The sequence below is a fragment of the Lepidochelys kempii genome, chromosome 10 (genome assembly GCF_965140285.1).
Source record: "Lepidochelys kempii isolate rLepKem1 chromosome 10, rLepKem1.hap1, whole genome shotgun sequence".
Taxonomy (NCBI): domain Eukaryota; kingdom Metazoa; phylum Chordata; order Testudines; family Cheloniidae; genus Lepidochelys; species Lepidochelys kempii.
The window spans coordinates 31,503,912-31,520,654 of NC_136389.1; the positions used below are offsets into that span (position 1 = coordinate 31,503,912).

The following is a 16,743-nucleotide window of genomic DNA, read 5'->3' on the forward strand; positions in this document are numbered from 1 at the left end:
AAAACAATGCCCTAAACTGTCTGATGCTAGTATGACTTTGCCAGGTCTCAGACCATGTGCCATGCCTATGTTCTTCCAGCAGTGAGGCTGCAAGTGAGAGTCAGATACAGACACTTCTAAGGTGCCACAAGTACTCCTTTTCTTTTTGCATTTTCAGTCTTTGCTGTTCTTTTCCTCTCCCTTTTAGGGAACAGAATCAGACTTTAACATCAACAGCAACAATGACAGTTCCAGCCTCTCTTTACTAACTACTAATCTTTTCCCCAAAAAGGACAGTTATTACCATCATTGGCAGTCTCTTAGATGGTATCAAACAAGTATTTTTTCCTTCTAAAAACTCTCTCCAGCTAAAGGGAAAGGGAATAAGGAACGTTGTTAAAACAAAAACCTTATTCAATACTTTACATAGCAAACGCTGTAACCATTTTCCCTGTATCTTTAATAAAATGTTAAAAGGATTTTTAATGGTATGTTTGGCATGGCACAAAACAGGCTAAGGTCTCTGTATACCAAACCTTGTTTAAAACTGTTTAATGTTGGACAGTGACTGGGTTATGGTAACAGCTTTGGCCCATATATTCCATGTAAATATATACAACAGATCCTACCTGACGCAGCTTGAATGATCTTGCAGCTTTCACATAGCCTTTCTACCCATTATTTTTTTTTTTCTCCTTTGACATGAAATCTATTTGAAGGCAGGGAGTTGAGTCGACACAGCACTCCTCTCTGAGCGCTATGTGGCTGGGCTTCTCTGAATCTGGAGCATGGCTGGGCAGAGGGAGCAAAGCTGTGAGAGTGCTGCTTCTCCATGCCGAGGGCCCTACCAAATTCACGGCCGTGAAAAATGTGTCATGCAACTCCCTCTACAATAACCCCACAGTCCTTTTTGGGTCAGGACCCCTACAATTACAACACTGTGAAATTTCAGATTTAAATAGCTGAAATCATGACATTTATGATTTTCAAATTCCTCTGACCGTGAAATTGACCAAAATGGACCGTGCATTTGATAGGGCCCTAACCATGACATTACACATGAGGATTCTCAGCAGATTGCTGCCGAAGTAGATTTTTCCTACTTTTTACTCCTCCAGATCCTGAAGAGCTAGCACAGCTCTGGGAGAGGGAGTTAAATGTTATTCTACCTCATGTAACAGAACTGTAGACCAAGGTGCTTGCAAAGTCTTTATGGATCATCCATGAAATGGAAAAAGCACAAATGTGCTAATGCCAGTGCAAATGTGCAGAGCTAGCAATTAAAAAAAAATCTTTGTACTTGTAAATTGGTCCCATTTGATGCGAGATCACTGAAAGATGAATATGGAACTTATATGCTGCTTTCCCTAAGTCATTTTCTACAGCAGCATCTTAAATGTGCTACCTGTAGAACGTACCAACTGGCTACGGGCCAGGTAAAACCTCACGCTCATAGGCGCCACTTTCAAAACTAGCTGAGTGTGAAAGTGAAGCTCCAATGACAGAACCCCCAAAGTCGGGTGCCCCTTGCAGGTTCTCTTTCACGGCTGTAGATGGTTTTTCAGAGCACAGTTGTACCAAGAGATTTTTGCTCTGAATGTTCTGAAATACCTTGCAGCACCTTAATAAAAGCTTGCAGAAAAACCTCAGAGGGGGTTTAAAAACACCATAAAATTCATAAAATTTTTCCCAATTGATATAATTAAGGTGGTGACAGTATCAGAAAACTTTGGCTTGCATAAAATATTAATTAGTTTTAACATTAAGGTTCTAAGTAGAAACTAATGATAGTTTAAATATAGAAAATCCAACATGGCTTACCAAAATGGCGGAGATGGGGGATGATGCAGAAAATTTAAGTAGTGGAAAGTTCTAGCAAACAAGATGGCATCAGAGGGAGGAGCTCAGAAAGGTCTAGAATCCAAGATGGCATCAGGGGAGGAGCTTAGTTATCTAAAAATAGGATGATGTAAGAGGGGAAGAAGCAAGACAGGAAGTACAAATATGCTAATAAAAGGGGGAGAATCTAGACAGGAAGATGAAATATGCTAATATCTGGAAGCAGATTGGCTGAGCCAGACAAATTATATTAATGAGCTAACCTTGAGCGAGCAACCAGTATATAAGGCAGACAGCCAGCAGGCTGAGACTGTAGCAAGTTTGACATAGTGAGTTCGACAGCAGACTGAGAAGAGCAAGAGTGGCAAGACAAGACAGCACTACCTAGAAGATCAAGAAGTCTCAAAGATCATCAGCAGAATTCTAAGGTTGCCTTGGCAACGAACTGCCTGCTAGCAGCTACCTTGCCAGCAGCTCGAAGAGAGACCGCAACTGTAGAGACTACAGTCCCTAAAACGAAGACAGATCAGAAGGACCTAAGACGATACAGAGGGAGTTTTGGATATAAGTGTAAGTCTGATCTTCTTTTCTACCTACCATTTAAGAATATATGGATCTGTCTATAAATAAAGCCAGATGCCTGTGCCTTGAGTGAGCTCTCCCCTACCCATCCTGCAACCATTTGGCCAGCATTTGTAGGATGCTCAATTTTAAATGTTTAGTATTAAGTGTTAATGTTGATGCTAAATAAATGTTTAAATCTGTGAATACGGTAATGGTTTTTCATAAGTGTATATAGAGGTCACATACACCATATTGTATTAAGTACGGGGTTAAACTGTATCACTAAAACTAAAAGCCTTTGTGTATATGGGATCCCTATATGCATGTTTCATTGAAACTACTGTATTTCCTGTATGTGTTAGATATCCTATGTAGTCTTTTTATTTTGTTGCACTGCTTTATTGTACAATTCTTAAATGTAATTCTATTGTGCTGTATTAAATGCTGTATCTTTTCTTGCCTTATTAAACCCACTGTAACTTCTATTTCTGTTAAATAAATAATTTTTGTTTTTGAAGAATTTCTGCTTGTGTGTCCATCCTTGAGCAGAAGGCTGTATCCGTGTCCTTTCAGGGGTCAGCAAGACTAGCTTGCTCTTGGGAGCCCTCTGCAGGTCAGAAACAAGCCCCCGGTAAAGCTCTGGCAATTCCTTTAGGGCGGGCCACAACCTTGTTACCCTTTTGTTAAATTAAAAGCATCATTGTAGGCTAATTTAATTGGCATCTAAATTTTAGGGTAACCCAGCGATGGGAAAAATTACATTACACTGCAGTAGTTTCTAGTGAAAAGTCACTTGGTTACTTGACACTGAATAAATATGAGAAGGAGAACATCTGTCTATATTGAAATGGCACTAGTTTAACTTTAGTAAAACTACTGGACACTCTTAATTTGACTTCAAGCTGGCTTATATTAACTCCCTAAGGAATCAAAATACATCAATATGTTAGGTTTAAATCCTACTGTGTCAACACAGGGATTTGCACTGGTTTCACTAGTTGCTGGAGGTCTTTTTAAACACACCGTTAGTTAAATCAATGCAACTTTGAACATAGACAAGGCCTGTTTTTTAAATAAGTCTGAAAAAAGCACTGTGGTATCCTTAGTGTCCAGCAGTCAGGTCCCTGGTTTTAGGTCTTATGAGACAGAAGCCACCTCCACTCACACACTGGCCTCATACTATCCAGGGACAGGAGTTAAATATTGAAACACAAAACTAAAATGACAATTCCTCTCCATCACTCTGATCGTGCTCCTTGTATGCTGTATCTCTTTCCCCTCATCTTTCACCTGTCTTTTTTTTTTCCTTTCATTCATAAGCAATCTAGGGCAAGGGGACAGTCTTTGTCAGGTTTCTGTAGAGAGCATAGTACAACAGGGCCCCAGTCCTGTGAGTTCAGTACTGATCCAGGGGAAGCATCACCCAATGAAGCAATAGTACGACTTAAACATTTTATTTATCTGTTTCCCATCTAGATACTGACCATTCCTGCCATTTCTTAGCCTGCAATCGTAGATCACAGCTGTGGTTAGTAATAAATGATAACTTAATGCATCCCTATAAAAGAGCAGCGTTGCAGTGGGAACGGCTGAATAAATAGTTTTTTGCATATAATCTCTAAACAGAGGCAGTTCTTTGTTCTAACAATGTTTGCTATCAGGAAAATGTGCAGTGTACGCATAACATTCAGCCCCTGGACCATCAGATTATGGTGAATGCCTGCACGAGCAGCAGCCAGTGTTAATTTAACTTTATGCAACAGCTGGAACCAGAGACACTTATTTCCATGTTACCATCTTTCATAGAACCCAGCTGGAGAATTTTCAAACAAACAGCAAAAATGATACTGAAGAAATTAAATCTGAAGCAAAAGTTAGTCCCTCCACCTGTGGCCGCACTGGGCATTGCAACACTTATAGAAGGTGGTCATGGGCTCATCAGCTGATCTGGTCTGAATCTGCATGAAATAAGCACGCGGATGCTCACACTTGGGACACGGCTCTGCAAAAGAAACCAGACGAACTACAGTGAGTACAGCTCCCAGGGCTAGCAAAGCAATTCTTCATTCTGCCAGGGGAGCTCACTTCTAGAGCTGCTCTATCTGAAGGACTAGAATTCAGCCTTCCACAATCCATTCAAGAGCTATTTCAAAATGTCCACTGGCTCACTTTTTACATGATGGGAGAACTTAAAGGGCCTTCAGGGGTAGATCAGTAACTCTGGCCACTGTCCTTGAGAGCACTCCCTAATGCCAATGGATTTAACATGTTGGGGACTATCTGGTTTCTAAGATACAGCGGGGCACTAATGCTGCTCTCATGGCCACTGAAAGGTAGGGCCAGAAGTCACTTCTTTCTCAGTCAAAAATCTTGCAGGGTACGGGACAGATCCCAATGGGAGTAGGGAAATTGAAGCACAGAAATAGCAACAGCTCCATGCACATAAGCAGACCCAGAATATGCTGTTCAATAGATATATATAAATGATTTGGGAAACGGGGTAAACAGTGAGGTGGCAAAATTTGCAGATGATACAAAATTAATTCCAAAGCACACTGCAAAGAGTTGTTATGAGTGCAAAGAGTGCAATGTTGTTAAATGCAAAGCAGTGCACATTGGACAACATAATCCCAACAATACATACAAAATTATGGGGTCTAAATTAGCTGTTATGACTCAAGAAAGAGATCTTGGGAATCATTGTGGATAGTTCTCTGAAAACATCTACTCAATGTGCAGTGGCAGTCAAAAAAGCAAACAGAACATTAGGAACCATTAAGAAAGGGACAGATAATATTTAATACCACTATATAAATCCATGGTACACCCCCACCTTGAATACAGTGTGCAGTTCTGGTCACCCCATCTCAAAAAGATATATTCAAATCGGAAAAGAATAGCTAAGAGGGGATATCATAGAGGTCTATAAAATCATGACTGATGTAGAGAAAGTGAATAAGGAAGTGTTATTTACTCTTCATAACACAAGAACTAGGGGTCAACCAATGAAATTAATAGGCAGCAGGTTTAAAACAAAAGGGAGTGTTTTGTCACATAATGCATAGTCAACCTGGGAACTCACGACCCGGGGATGTTGTGAAGGCCAAAACTATAAAGGGGTTTCAAAAAAGAGTTAGGTTGATGGAGGACAGGTCCATCAATGGCTATTTGGCAAGGTGGGCAGGGACACAACCCCATGCTCTGAATGGCTCTAGCCTCTGACGGCCGGAAGCTGGAACTGGATGACAGGGGATGGATCACTTGATAACGGCCCCGTTCTGTTCACTCCTCCTGAAGCACCTGGCATTGGCCACTATCAGAAGACAGGATCCTGGGCTAGATGGACCGTTGGTCTGACCCAATAGGGCCGCTCTTGTGCTGGAGGGAGGCTGGGAGCCAGCCTGCCAGGAGCTGTTCCCTGGCTCAGCTTGTCCCTCAAGCTCTGGCTTGGCTCCCCGCCATGCCAGGAGGGCCCAGCGTCTCCCGCAGCGGCGGGGCCAACCAGGCATCACCAGCCGAGCCCCAAGGGCCATGCTCACCTGCCGTGGAGTCCACGTTCTCCCACGCCGCAGCGCCGCCCAGCACGTCGTCCACCTCCTTCAGCTTCGGGTACTTCCGGCTGCTCACCTGGGGGGCACACAGGCCGTGAGGCTCCAGCCCAGACCCCGCTGGGATTTCACCAGGCGGCCTGGGGGGAGGCGCCTCCGCCCATGGCATGAGTCCCGCCCACATCGGCCCCGCCCTGCCAGCGACTAGCTCCGCCCCCAGCAGACCCCCCCTCAGGCCCGTCCCACCAGGCTCTGATTGGTTGCTCTGCCCCAGGAGGCGGGCTATAGGAGCTGGCAGTCCCCGCCCACCGAAGCACAGGCCTCGCCAGGGGAGGCGGCAGCAGGGGGCGCTGCCACTGGCCGGAGGGATTACCTTGCGCGTGACGTTGCGCACGTAGGGACACGTGGTGCAGGCGAAGCGGTGGCATCTCGCGCCTTCCTCGGCCACCAGCACGTTCCCGCAGGCTGGGCAGAACAGCAGCATTTCCGCTTCCGGGTCACGTCGCAGCCCCGCCTCTTCCCTTCTCCGGGTCACGGGAAGCCCCGCCCCCGCTCAGGCCCCGCCCTCCTGGCGAGCCGCGGGCGACGGGCTGATGGCGGAGCCGGGCCCCGAGGAGGAGGAGCTGGCGCACGCCGAGGTGCTCGAGCTGTTCCAGGAGGGGCTGGCCCGCCTCGTGCAGGACCCGCTGCTGTGCGACCTCCCCGTGCAGGTGCCGCTCCCCCCCCCCCCCGCGCCGAGCCCCGCCCCCCGCATTGTGCCGCGTCGCGGCAGCGCGTCCCCCGCTCTGGGGCGGACACTGACCGGCCGCCAGCCGGACAGGAGCTGGGGGGCGTGTCCCGAGCCCGGGCGAGCTCCTCCCCCGCACGTGACTGCCGGGGTCAGCGCCCTGGAGCGTGGGGGTGGTTGGGTGCGCGCTGTGGGGTGCGCAGGGTCCTGGAAATTCCGGGGGGCGGTGCCGAGCCCTGGAGAATGCGGGGGGTGGGTTTCCGGCGTGGGGGGGCAGGTGGGTTCAGGGCAGGGGCAGTCATGGGGGGCAGAGCCCTGGAGCATGGGTGGTGACTGGGGGAGGAAGAGCCCTGGAAAAAGGGGGGCGGGAGGAAAAGCCCTGGAGCGGGGGATGAGGGGACAGGGCTGTGGAGGAGCTGGGGGTTGCAGATTGGAGGCAGGGTGTGGGAGGGGCAGAGCCTTTGGGGGCGGGAGGGGGAGGCTGGCAAGAGGCAGAGCCCCATGGCTGCAGGTGTCAGATGCTTTGCGTCACACCTCTCAGAGCACTAACAGGGCTGTGGGGAGTAAGGTGCACCTGGTGGTTCATCTGCCTTTCGCTTTCTGGACAGGTCACGGTGGAGGAGATCAATTCTCAGATTGCGCTGGAGTATGGCCAAGCCATGACTGTGCGGGTGTGCAAGGCGGATGAAGAAGTGATGCGTAAGTCCCTGACATGCTTCTCCCCCCATCCCCGGTGCCCTAGGCTGACTGTCGGGGTTGTGTTGGGAGTCTCTCTGGGTATGTCTACGCTGCAATAAAAAGGCCACAGCACTGAGTCTGAGTAACCCCAGGTCAGTTGCTTCTGGCTTGCAGGGCTCAGGCTGTGGGGCTAAAAATTGCAGCATAGACATTCGGGCTGAAACTGGAGCATGGGCTCTGAGACCCACCCTTCTTGTGCGTGGGTGCCTCCACAGATGCCCATACCATGGGTCTTTTATTGCAGAGTAGACATATGATCCAAGATCATACTGACGGCCTGCCTTAGTTCACTGGCCAGGTCTTTGACCTAAAGAGAAAGGAGGGGCTAAAGGCAGGAGAAGTGGGTCTGCTCCCATGTGCTACTTCAGGGGTTGTGTAGGGCCTGCCCCTGCATACATGTATTTGCTATGTTAAATGACACACATACAGGGACCATGCTGAATGATCTCCCCTGCAAATCTCAGGCACAGCTTAGAGCTCTGGAGCATTGGTCAGTTAGAAGCAGGAGCCGGGGGGAGAGTGGTAGAGCTAGCTGGGGTAGTTGCTCGCAGTTAAGTGGCACTGGGCATGTGTGCAGCCTCCTACTGAAGCCAGGCTCAGGTGGAGTTGGATCTGGGGAGGACACGGAGACCAAAGTTCAGTTCCCACATCTTCTCTTGCCACTTGATCTAGTGGTGCTTATTCCACTGCGTAGCTCGCTCTGAGGTGAACTTCCCCAGCCAGGGTAGGGGTGGCATTGATGGGCTCTGGGGAGGAATTCCATGCTTGGTGAAAAAAGGCTATCTGCAGGGGCTGGGTTTTGAATGGAACCACAAGGTTGAGGATGAGTTCTAGGAAATTCAACACTTAAGTATTGAGCCGGCTAGTAAGCCAGTGCAGTGGGTGCTGTGTCTGAGGTTGGGCAAGCCCCTCCACATGGCACCCTACCATGGTGATATTGTGAAGGGCACTAGATTGGTAAACTCCTTGTCATGCAGGGCTTTGAATACTGCCAGCAGGGTATCAGAGTGCTGTAGCTTAATGCCTTCTCACCAGGCTTCTGCAGCCCAAACCATCTCCTGAGTCAGACGCACAGGTTGGGGCCTAAAATGCTGTGATGCAATAAAGTAAAAAACTCCTGTGTGATAGTTGATAAAGCCAGGCAGACTCATCCCTACCTCACTTCTCACCAGCTGCCAAACTGGCTTTGTATCATACAGTTCCCAGCCCTGAGCCCATTCCCTGGGGTTACTGTGGCACAGGCTTTTGGATTGGAGCATTAAGGAAAGCCAGTCCTAGTGTTGCTCTTTATTCTCCACAAATAGCACAAAGCAACTCCACTTAAAGTGCAGCTTCCAAGAGGTGAGGGTGGGGTATGGGAGCTGGAGCTCTGCCTCCCTCCAGAATGCATCTCTGGGGCCATTGCCAGGTGACAATCTTTTCCCTTTTAGCTGTAGTAGTGGTACAGAATGCCAGTGTCCTGGACCTGAAGAAAGCCATCCAGCGATATGTGCAGCTGAAGCAGGAGCGGGAAGGGGGCATACAGCACATTAGCTGGTGAGTTGGGGGCTCCTCAGAGGAAAGGGGGTGCTGTGGGCAGTCTGATGAACCTTGATACTACCGTTTCTCCTACAACAAGGGGAGCATAAAGCAGCCACCCACACAATCCTATTCATTTCCTTTTGTCTCTGAGGCATGTAAATCCTGGCCTTCATTTGTGTAATCAAACCTAGAGACATAACTGCAGGTGGAGTCCGTTGTAAAGCACATGTGGGCCAGAAAGAGCATGAAGGCCCTAGCTGCTCAGTCACTCCACTCTGGGCTGACCTGTGATAGCTGGGAACAGAGCGGTGGAAGGGCAGGCCACATACAGAGCTGCTGTCATCCTTATTTTCTGATCCTTTGTGGCTTGCTGCTGTTCCTGCTGCCCTCTGTTAAGTCACAGAATTTTGCTTTTACAGGACCTATGTATGGAGAACATATCACTTAACCTTTGCTGGAGAGAAAATGACAGATGACAAAAAGAAGCTGCGAGAGTAAGTATCAGGATTTCTCTATCTTCACTGAGCCTGTTGGAACTAGGAGGAGGCCTGGTTTGATCGCTGTTGTCAGACTGCATGTGTGCAAAACGTTTGTGTGTACAGGGGCTGGTCTTGTCCCTTTGATTCTGGTTAGATTTTCCAATGGAAAGCTTGAGAAGTGTGACTGCATTGCCTCATGGAGTGCTCCCAGGGTGTGTGTTATGTCAGTGAACTAGCTGTATGTCTCTTCCTGACCTGGGCTCAGGCATGAGTTTTCTCCCTGGGGGAATCTGTGACCAGTGAGATTAACCAACAGCCTCCTTAAAACTGTTTTTAGCTAACCACTGAGAGAGAGGGAGATTTTCTAACAAGAAACAGCCAACATACACATTGAGTCTCATCTGGTCTTACGGGTTTCAGAGTAGCAGCCCTGTTAGTCTGTATCCGCAAAAAGAACAGGAGGACTTGTAGCACCTTAGAGACTAACAAATTTATTAAAGCATAAGCTTTCGTGGGCTACAGCCCACTTCATCGGATGCATAGAATGGAACATATAGTTAGGTGAGAGAGAGAGAGATCTTATAAGCTTATGCTCTAATATATTTGTTAGTTGCTAAGGTGCCACAAGTACTCCTGTTCTTTTTATCTAGTCTTACACTTTTCTATATGCTCAGTTAGACAGGCTTTCCTCTTCAGTTACAGGAACAAAACAGAAGCCACTTACATTCCTCTAGGTGGCCCAGAACCTCCTGTGTCTTGGGGTTTCCCATTCAGGTTCCCTCTTGTTCACACTGTTCCCACAAAAGTGGGCTAGAGCCATTAAGGCTCCTTCTCTGGCTTGGTCTCAGTGGAAGCGATTTGGTGACTATTAGTAAGGGGTTCTCTTAGAAAGCCCTCTCTCCAGAGGTTGGTCAGCTCCGCTATCCAGGGTGAAAGATCTAGCCCCACTTATGATACACCACTGACCAATCTAGATCCAACATTTATAATTATTATTAAAGGGACCCCCTCTCCAATGTCTCAGTACCTGTTTCTCACTCTCTGGGCTGCCCTCATAGTGTGCATGACTTCACGCTCTTGGGAGGGAGCTCAGCGGGGCATGTGTATAACAGTACAATATGTTGACTTGATGTTTCGAAGTCCGCAAACCTTGTAGTTCAACAGAGCAGCCATGAGTCCTTTCTCCTGGTGAAAAGCTATTTCCCTGATTCGCAGTTACCAAGAGTAGGTTCTGCATTCCCCAGGCTATTGCTGTTTCCAGAGCACCAACCACAGGTATGCATGGTGCTTCCCAGATAAATATGGCATTTTGCCCTGAGGGGCTCAGTTTAAATTAGCCTGAGAACACCATAGATGCCCACAGACCAAGGGAAAAAGAGGCAGGGGAAAGGGGGGTGTTATTTTTCCTCAGGGAGCAGTGTGCATGTGTGGTGGTGATGGGGCTGGGAGGGCAGAAATTAGCTGGGACCAGGGGGTAAGTCGGGTTTTTTTCACGGTATGGTTTAATGGGCAGTGAGGCATCCAGGATAAGATGAGGACAGGGAGCAGACCAAGTACAGAACCCTGGCACTGGGGAGAGGAGCCGTGCCACTGGTTGAGAGGCTGAAGGGAGAGGTAGGGTGGGAGTCATGATAACACAAGAAGAGGGAGTGAAGAGTGGAAGACAGGCTCCTGGCCCTGCTTAGTGGTATGTCACTTGGGACCTAAGTAAGAAGTTTACAAACCATCCCAGCTTCCCATACATATACTCAGTAACATGAGAAGAAGAGAGCAGCACCAGCACCTGCTGCATTCTCTAGCTATTACAGACATTCTGGCACTGGGCACGCTGGAGCCAGTCAGATTGGACAAAGAAAATTGGCAACCTCCATCCACAGACTGAAGGGGAAAGGCTTGTCTCCTAAATACAGTGTACGGATTGGTGGGTGCAAGAAATGCCTTTGCTACGAAAACCAACCCTCCCGTGCATGCATGATTCTCACACTGGGGACAGGATGAGAGAGAAGGAGGTGCATGTGATAGATGTTAGTCATGTCACTTAATGCATTGAATGACTGTAGGTCCTGACTTACTGCAGTGATGGGGTGAGAAGTTGGATAAATGGAATAGAATTCTCTGGTCACATGACTATTTGGTGTCCTGCCAATAACACGGTGCCCATGTCTCCCCTTGAAAGCATGGACTCTACCAGGTGAGGAGGAGTCTGGGCTGGGGGCATATAAAAGTTTGTTCATGGACATATAACAGCATAAGTCTCTCTGCAGGTACGGCATCAGAAATCGGGATGAGGTCTGCTTTATAAAGAAGCTTCGAAAGTGACCTGTAAGGTACGTCTTAAAGCTTCATGCACACATTCTGTAAGCCTATATCTTCATTAATCCAGGATCATAGTGCTCATGCTCATGATGCCCAACGCTGCAACTCTCAGCTGCTGGAGCGCTCCAGAGTTGTTGCTGTGTTCCAGTCACTTTCAGCCACTTGTCCTACTATAATTCCAGGTCTCAGTCACGTAGGCTGGAGTGAGGCCAAGTAGACAGATGCCTCATCATTAGGCACTGCGGCTGTGACTAATATCAATGGGGTTACCTCCCCCCAATAGTATTTTACAGCTAATAAATACTGCTCTCTGAAGGTTTCAGAGCAGCAGCCGTGTTAGTCTGTATTCACAAAAAGGTGCCACAAGTCCTCCTTTTCTTTTTGCTCTCTGAAGGAGCACTTTAATTTATAGTGAACTATTAATTCAGTGCTTATATAAACCACATAGCAAGAACACAACTAAATCAACCTACACGTTGAAAGCAGTGGAAACAACTGGTTCAGGTATTTAATAAATCACCTATTATCCTTGCAGTTCATGCGTTTGGTTAATGCTGATATGGTTTAAAAAAAAAAGTTCTTGATGCATTTCCCAGATATCCTTAATTCTGAGCCACAAGATTATAGTAGAACAGCAGTTCTAGTTCAGCTGAGGTCAAGAGTCGCCTACTGTTTAAAACACACCTATTCTAAATACTCTAAAATCCACAGGGTGACTTGAATTGTTTGAAAGTTCTGTGCCTCATGGAGACTGGTGCATTCAGGGTAGGGTTAGTGGTCCAAATTTGGGGTCATTTGAGGAAAGGGTCCCCTCCCTAAATATCAGCGGTTCACAAAAATCTGATTCTTTCTTTTTTTGCCAATACTTGGGGCTCAGACTTGCTTCTTTATAAAGCAGACCTCATCCTGATTTTTGATGCTGTACTTGAATAGAGAATTATGCTGTTCTTTGCCCAGGAACAAACATTTTTATATCACCCAAACTGGTGTTACCCCCCTGAGTGTTATCCCCTACCCATTTGGGGAATCAATATTGAAAAAATTACTGAGTAAAATACACTACTCCAGCATGGGTTGGCCCAAAGAGTAAAATGTGTAAGGGCAGCAATCCTAGGGCTCTTCTGAAACCCGAGAGTTTACAGGCAGACTGTTGTCACAGTAATGGGGTGGCTCAAGGGGACATGCTGTGGTCATTGAACCTGAGCTGCACCCATGTACTGAGAGTTTGAGCCCTTTCCTTGGCAGCTTTCAGAGAATGCATGTTGTGCACACTAGTTTCCCTCTACCTGCATTCTGCAGGGATCCTTTTGAAAGTTTGGCCCTGAGACCAAAATTTCTGGTTTAAGAGCAATGTTGTCAAGGGCTCTAAAATCCACAAGTGGACTTGGTTTTACTTTAGAAGTACTGTCAAGGAAATTAGCATTAATTAAATACAGGACAGGTGAAAGTCTCTAGTAAGCAATAAGGATAATGAAAGCCTGATCCATGCCCTCCACCCTCTTCCTGTACAATGGGACTGAGTGTGATCAAAGAAAAGCAAGTGACTGGGCCATTTAGTCAAGGGGATCCTGATACATAGTACACCTAACATGAGCTGCTGCTAACACTTTCAGATTCTTAAAACTTGGGGGGGGCAGAGATAGGAAATTTGGGGGGTGGGAGGTGGTATCAGAGCAGTGCCAGGAGGTAGGGGGGTTCAAGCTCGGGGCTCTACCCTTTTGCCAACCTTTGATTCTTAGGGCTGTGCTCTGGCACAGCTACTGAGGGGCCAGCCTACTCTTGGACAGCAGCCTTTACTAGTGTCAGGACCCATCCCAAATGCTGTTTTTGAAAACTGTTTGATGACAAGAGCTTAGATCAAGAACTGGGATTCCAAAGATGTAATTATACTAATTTTTCTATGATCCCTTAATGAATAAGGGATTGTCCTTAGAGACTTTTGCTTTCTGGGTGCTCAGAAGCACTGACAGAATCATAAGGGAGGAAATTTGGCACCTTCTTGCAATTCTTCAGTCATTCAGAACCACTGGAGGCCACCGGGGCAGAGGCTGACTTTTTCAGACCTTGAAACCAAAGTCTAAACAGATCCAGAGCTCTAGCCTCAAGGGCTTCCTTAAGCAAAGGGCGTTGCAGACAAATCTTCCCATACTTGTGGGCACTAGGAGTGAACTTCTGACAGATCAGATACCCAAAAGGCAAGTGGCCTTCTCCCAGACGCTTCAGGTACTGTACATGGTTGTCTGATACTGGGAATACAGCTGGGCAGTAAGCACACCTTTTAAACCCCAGCTTTCTTTGCTTTTTTGGTTCCACCATACCTCAGAACCAGAGAGACACCCTAACTACTCACTAGGAGGGAACACTAAGTTTTTTGGAGGAAACTGGAGGAGTTCACAGCTGTCCAGGCATGCAGTTGGAAGGAACTGAGGTGGGGCGGGCATTCTGCCCCCTTCTATAATCTCCTTCGGTACCTTGGGGATACTGAGGGGCGGGGCAGTGGTGCTAGTAAAGGCACACAACCTATAAGTGGGAATATGCAGTGCCACTTGAAAAACTAAACATTCTGTAAGGGCAAAGTGCACCACTGGGCAACCTTAACCCTTTGTTAATGTAGTTAAAATGCTTTCAGCCACTATGAGTATTTTCAACAATGTAACAAGGGTACTGTGTGTGCTTACTGAACAGTTCCGATATCTGGCTGGCATTTAAACTGGGGTGGCCAAAATTGTCAGTCTTGGTTGATTAAAGTTAAGCACCTGAATCCATATTCCTGCATCTAAAAAAGTGAACTGGTTTTCCAAATGCTAGAGGAAGCGGCAGCACTGCACCACCAAGCTGCTCATCGAGGTGCCTAACTTTAGTTATCAAGTTACAAAATTTTGTTTTGTTTGCATGGTATTTTTTTCAAATGCCAAGCTCCTAGTAATTGATGTAGGAAATGTTGTGTCTGATACAGGATGCTTGATTGTCCTACGGTAACTATAAAGAAAACACAGCAACATACACCACACTGAGAGTGCCCAGCTGGTGCCCAAGGCCGCTTGCCAGCCTGTGGGAATAGGGGAGGCAGTAGCAATGTCTTGATTTCTCACTCTTTGGTTACAGCTCCAGGTGCAGCATTCCCTCTGCTGGAAAAGGACTCGGTCCAGGCCGTTACTGCAGCAGGACCAGCCTGCACATTCAGCATCTTTCCAGAAGAGAAACTTGTGGCATTTCAAAGCAGAGCAGATGCAGGAGGTGATAAATTCTTGTATAGGTTAGTGTTTGAATGTGGTGGTTGCTTTTGCTGTACCCTGGCTATGAAGGGCAAATGGTGCACAGTGATGCTTTTCGGAGCCCCCTGAAGTTCTGTCTGCCAGAACTTGATGCCACCATAGGTACAACCAGAAATAAAGGACTCAGACTAATAATTTATGCAGCTGTCTTGACCAGATTTTGGTCATGAAGCAATCCAGACCACAGAGAGGCAGAACTGAGCCTGAGCTACTGCAAGCTTAAAAAAAATGGATATGGTAAAGGTGTGGAGCATTGCCTCTAAGAAGCCATAAATGGAGGCGTGAGGCCTTGAGCCCAGGAGATGGGAATCAGACCAACAGCAGCTAGAGAGCATGCATGCAGTCAGAGGACTGGCCTGTATGGAAAACCATGGCATTTGTTGCTTTTGTGCTGCCCTACCTCCAGGAGCTTGCTCCCTTGGTGAGACAGGCAGGATGTGATGGCCTTGGAACAAGGAACTGGCATCTATAAAACAAGATGACACCAGCCCCATGTTGCAGAACACCAGCCTGTGTGTGTTTAAATAAATTTAATAAAAATGGTGTGATGGGTTTGAAGGAGGAGTGGAAGGTGTACAGGATCAGGGCCTATACTAGTCAATATTCATCCTGTTCCTATAGCTACTGAATCACTACCCAGTCAACTGAGAATTTAAACATTTTGGAAGAAGTCTCTGTGAAGGTTCCCACACAGCTGTGCCACCTTGCTAGAAAACCTCTAAAGTCCAGGATATCTCTGGTAGCATTCTGAAGTGTTTCCAGTTCCACACACAGAGCCAGTTAGAACTGCAGGGGCTCAGTGTGCAGGTGTCATGGTGTAGGGAGGAGGGTTTTAGGTTTATTAGGAACTGGGGAACCTTTTGGGGAAAGGAGGAGCCTATACAGGAAGGCTGGGCTCCACCTAAATGGAACCAGACTGCTGGTATGTAAAATTAAAAAGGTTGTAGAGGAGTTGTTAAACTAAGGACTAGGGGATAGCCAACAGGTTCAGAGAGAGACAGACATCCCTTAGGGGAGGAACTGTTAACAAGGATGCTCTATAGCAGTGCTCCCCAAACTTTTCAGAGTCATACCGCCTCTTACCTCTGTTCCTTGGGCATGGGGGTTGGCCTGGGCCCCAGCTATGTCCCCCAAATAGTCATCCAAGCCCCACAGTTTGGGGACCTCTGCTCTATAACCTAGTAAAGAGGAGAGGACAGAACGTACAGATAGGAACGAAAGAAAAACAGGAAATTAAAAAGGGACCTAGTTGGTCTCAAAAGAGTCCTAAAGCTCTAATCAGTTGTGTCAACCTAACAAAAAATAGAAATGCCCACGCCTGGTGATGGGACACAAGATGGGGAAGGCTCTTAGTTACCACAGAGAATTCTTTCCCAAGTCTCTGGCTGGTGAGTCTTGCCCACATACTCAGTGTTTAACTGATTGCCATATTTAGGGTCAGGAAGAATTCTTTTCTCTGGGTCAGATTGGCAGAGATCCTGGGTTTTGTACTGCAGGCAAGTCAAGCAGGTGGATACAGGGCAATTAAGGTGAAGGGAGCAAATAGGCATGGTTCACTACAAGTACAAGTGAGTCTAGCAAGAAGCAGCTCATGATACTTATCACACTGATTTTACATAAAGAGCCATCACTAGGCTCTTTATGACTTGTCCTACTGCCACAAAGGCTCAAGGGCTTAGCCTACAAAATGGTGAGCATGTACACTGCTATAGAGAATTCATTATGGCAACTACTACAAAACAATAAAGTAGAATCAT

At 47.1% G+C, this 16,743-nt stretch overlaps 3 protein-coding genes across 6 annotated transcripts in view; 1 reads left to right on the top strand and 2 right to left on the bottom strand.

The window, feature by feature from the left end:
* Nucleotides 1–3,820: 3,820 nt before the first annotated feature.
* Nucleotides 3,821–6,644, bottom strand: POLR3K (RNA polymerase III subunit K). The gene is made up of 3 exons (XM_073362689.2): nt 6,304–6,644; nt 5,922–6,009; nt 3,821–4,384 (listed from the first exon to the last, which is right to left on the bottom strand). The coding sequence occupies exons 1-3, from the start codon at nt 6,412–6,414 to the stop codon at nt 4,257–4,259; spliced, it is 327 nt and encodes a 108-aa protein (XP_073218790.1). The 5' UTR covers nt 6,415–6,644; the 3' UTR covers nt 3,821–4,256.
* Nucleotides 6,454–16,743, top strand: part of SNRNP25 (small nuclear ribonucleoprotein U11/U12 subunit 25) — a 33,472-nt gene continuing 23,182 nt past the window's right edge. For 2 of the 4 annotated variants that reach the window (XM_078854607.1, XM_078854605.1), the window contains exons 1-6: nt 6,454–6,640; nt 7,266–7,356; nt 8,826–8,931; nt 9,336–9,410; nt 11,660–11,722; nt 14,817–14,967. In XM_078854607.1, the coding sequence (XP_078710733.1) occupies nt 6,524–6,640; nt 7,266–7,356; nt 8,826–8,931; nt 9,336–9,410; nt 11,660–11,714 (444 nt within the window). In that variant the 5' untranslated portion in view covers nt 6,454–6,523 and the 3' untranslated portion in view covers nt 11,715–11,722; nt 14,817–14,967. The remainder of the gene's footprint in view (nt 6,641–7,265; nt 7,357–8,825; nt 8,932–9,335; nt 9,411–11,659; nt 11,723–14,816; nt 14,968–16,743) is intronic. The other 2 variants (XM_078854608.1, XM_078854606.1) reach the window with 1 other exon arrangement.
* Nucleotides 8,446–16,743, bottom strand: part of RHBDF1 (rhomboid 5 homolog 1) — a 116,335-nt gene continuing 108,037 nt past the window's right edge. The window contains exon 19 of the mRNA XM_073362664.2: nt 8,446–9,338. Within this exon, the coding sequence (XP_073218765.1) occupies nt 9,330–9,338 (9 nt within the window). The 3' untranslated portion in view covers nt 8,446–9,329. The remainder of the gene's footprint in view (nt 9,339–16,743) is intronic.

Bases quoted from the DNA above. Each gene is read 5' to 3' on its own strand.
- POLR3K (XM_073362689.2), bottom strand. From the start codon at position 6,414: ATGCTGCTGTTCTGCCCAGCCTGCGGGAACGTGCTGGTGGCCGAGGAA. The intron at 6,010-6,303 runs GTAATCCCTCCG...TGTGCCCCCCAG, and splicing joins TGCGCAACGTCACGCGCAAG to GTGAGCAGCCGGAAGTACCC. The intron at 4,385-5,921 runs GTGAGCATGGCC...TTTCTTTTGCAG, and splicing joins GAACGTGGACTCCACGGCAG to AGCCGTGTCCCAAGTGTGAG.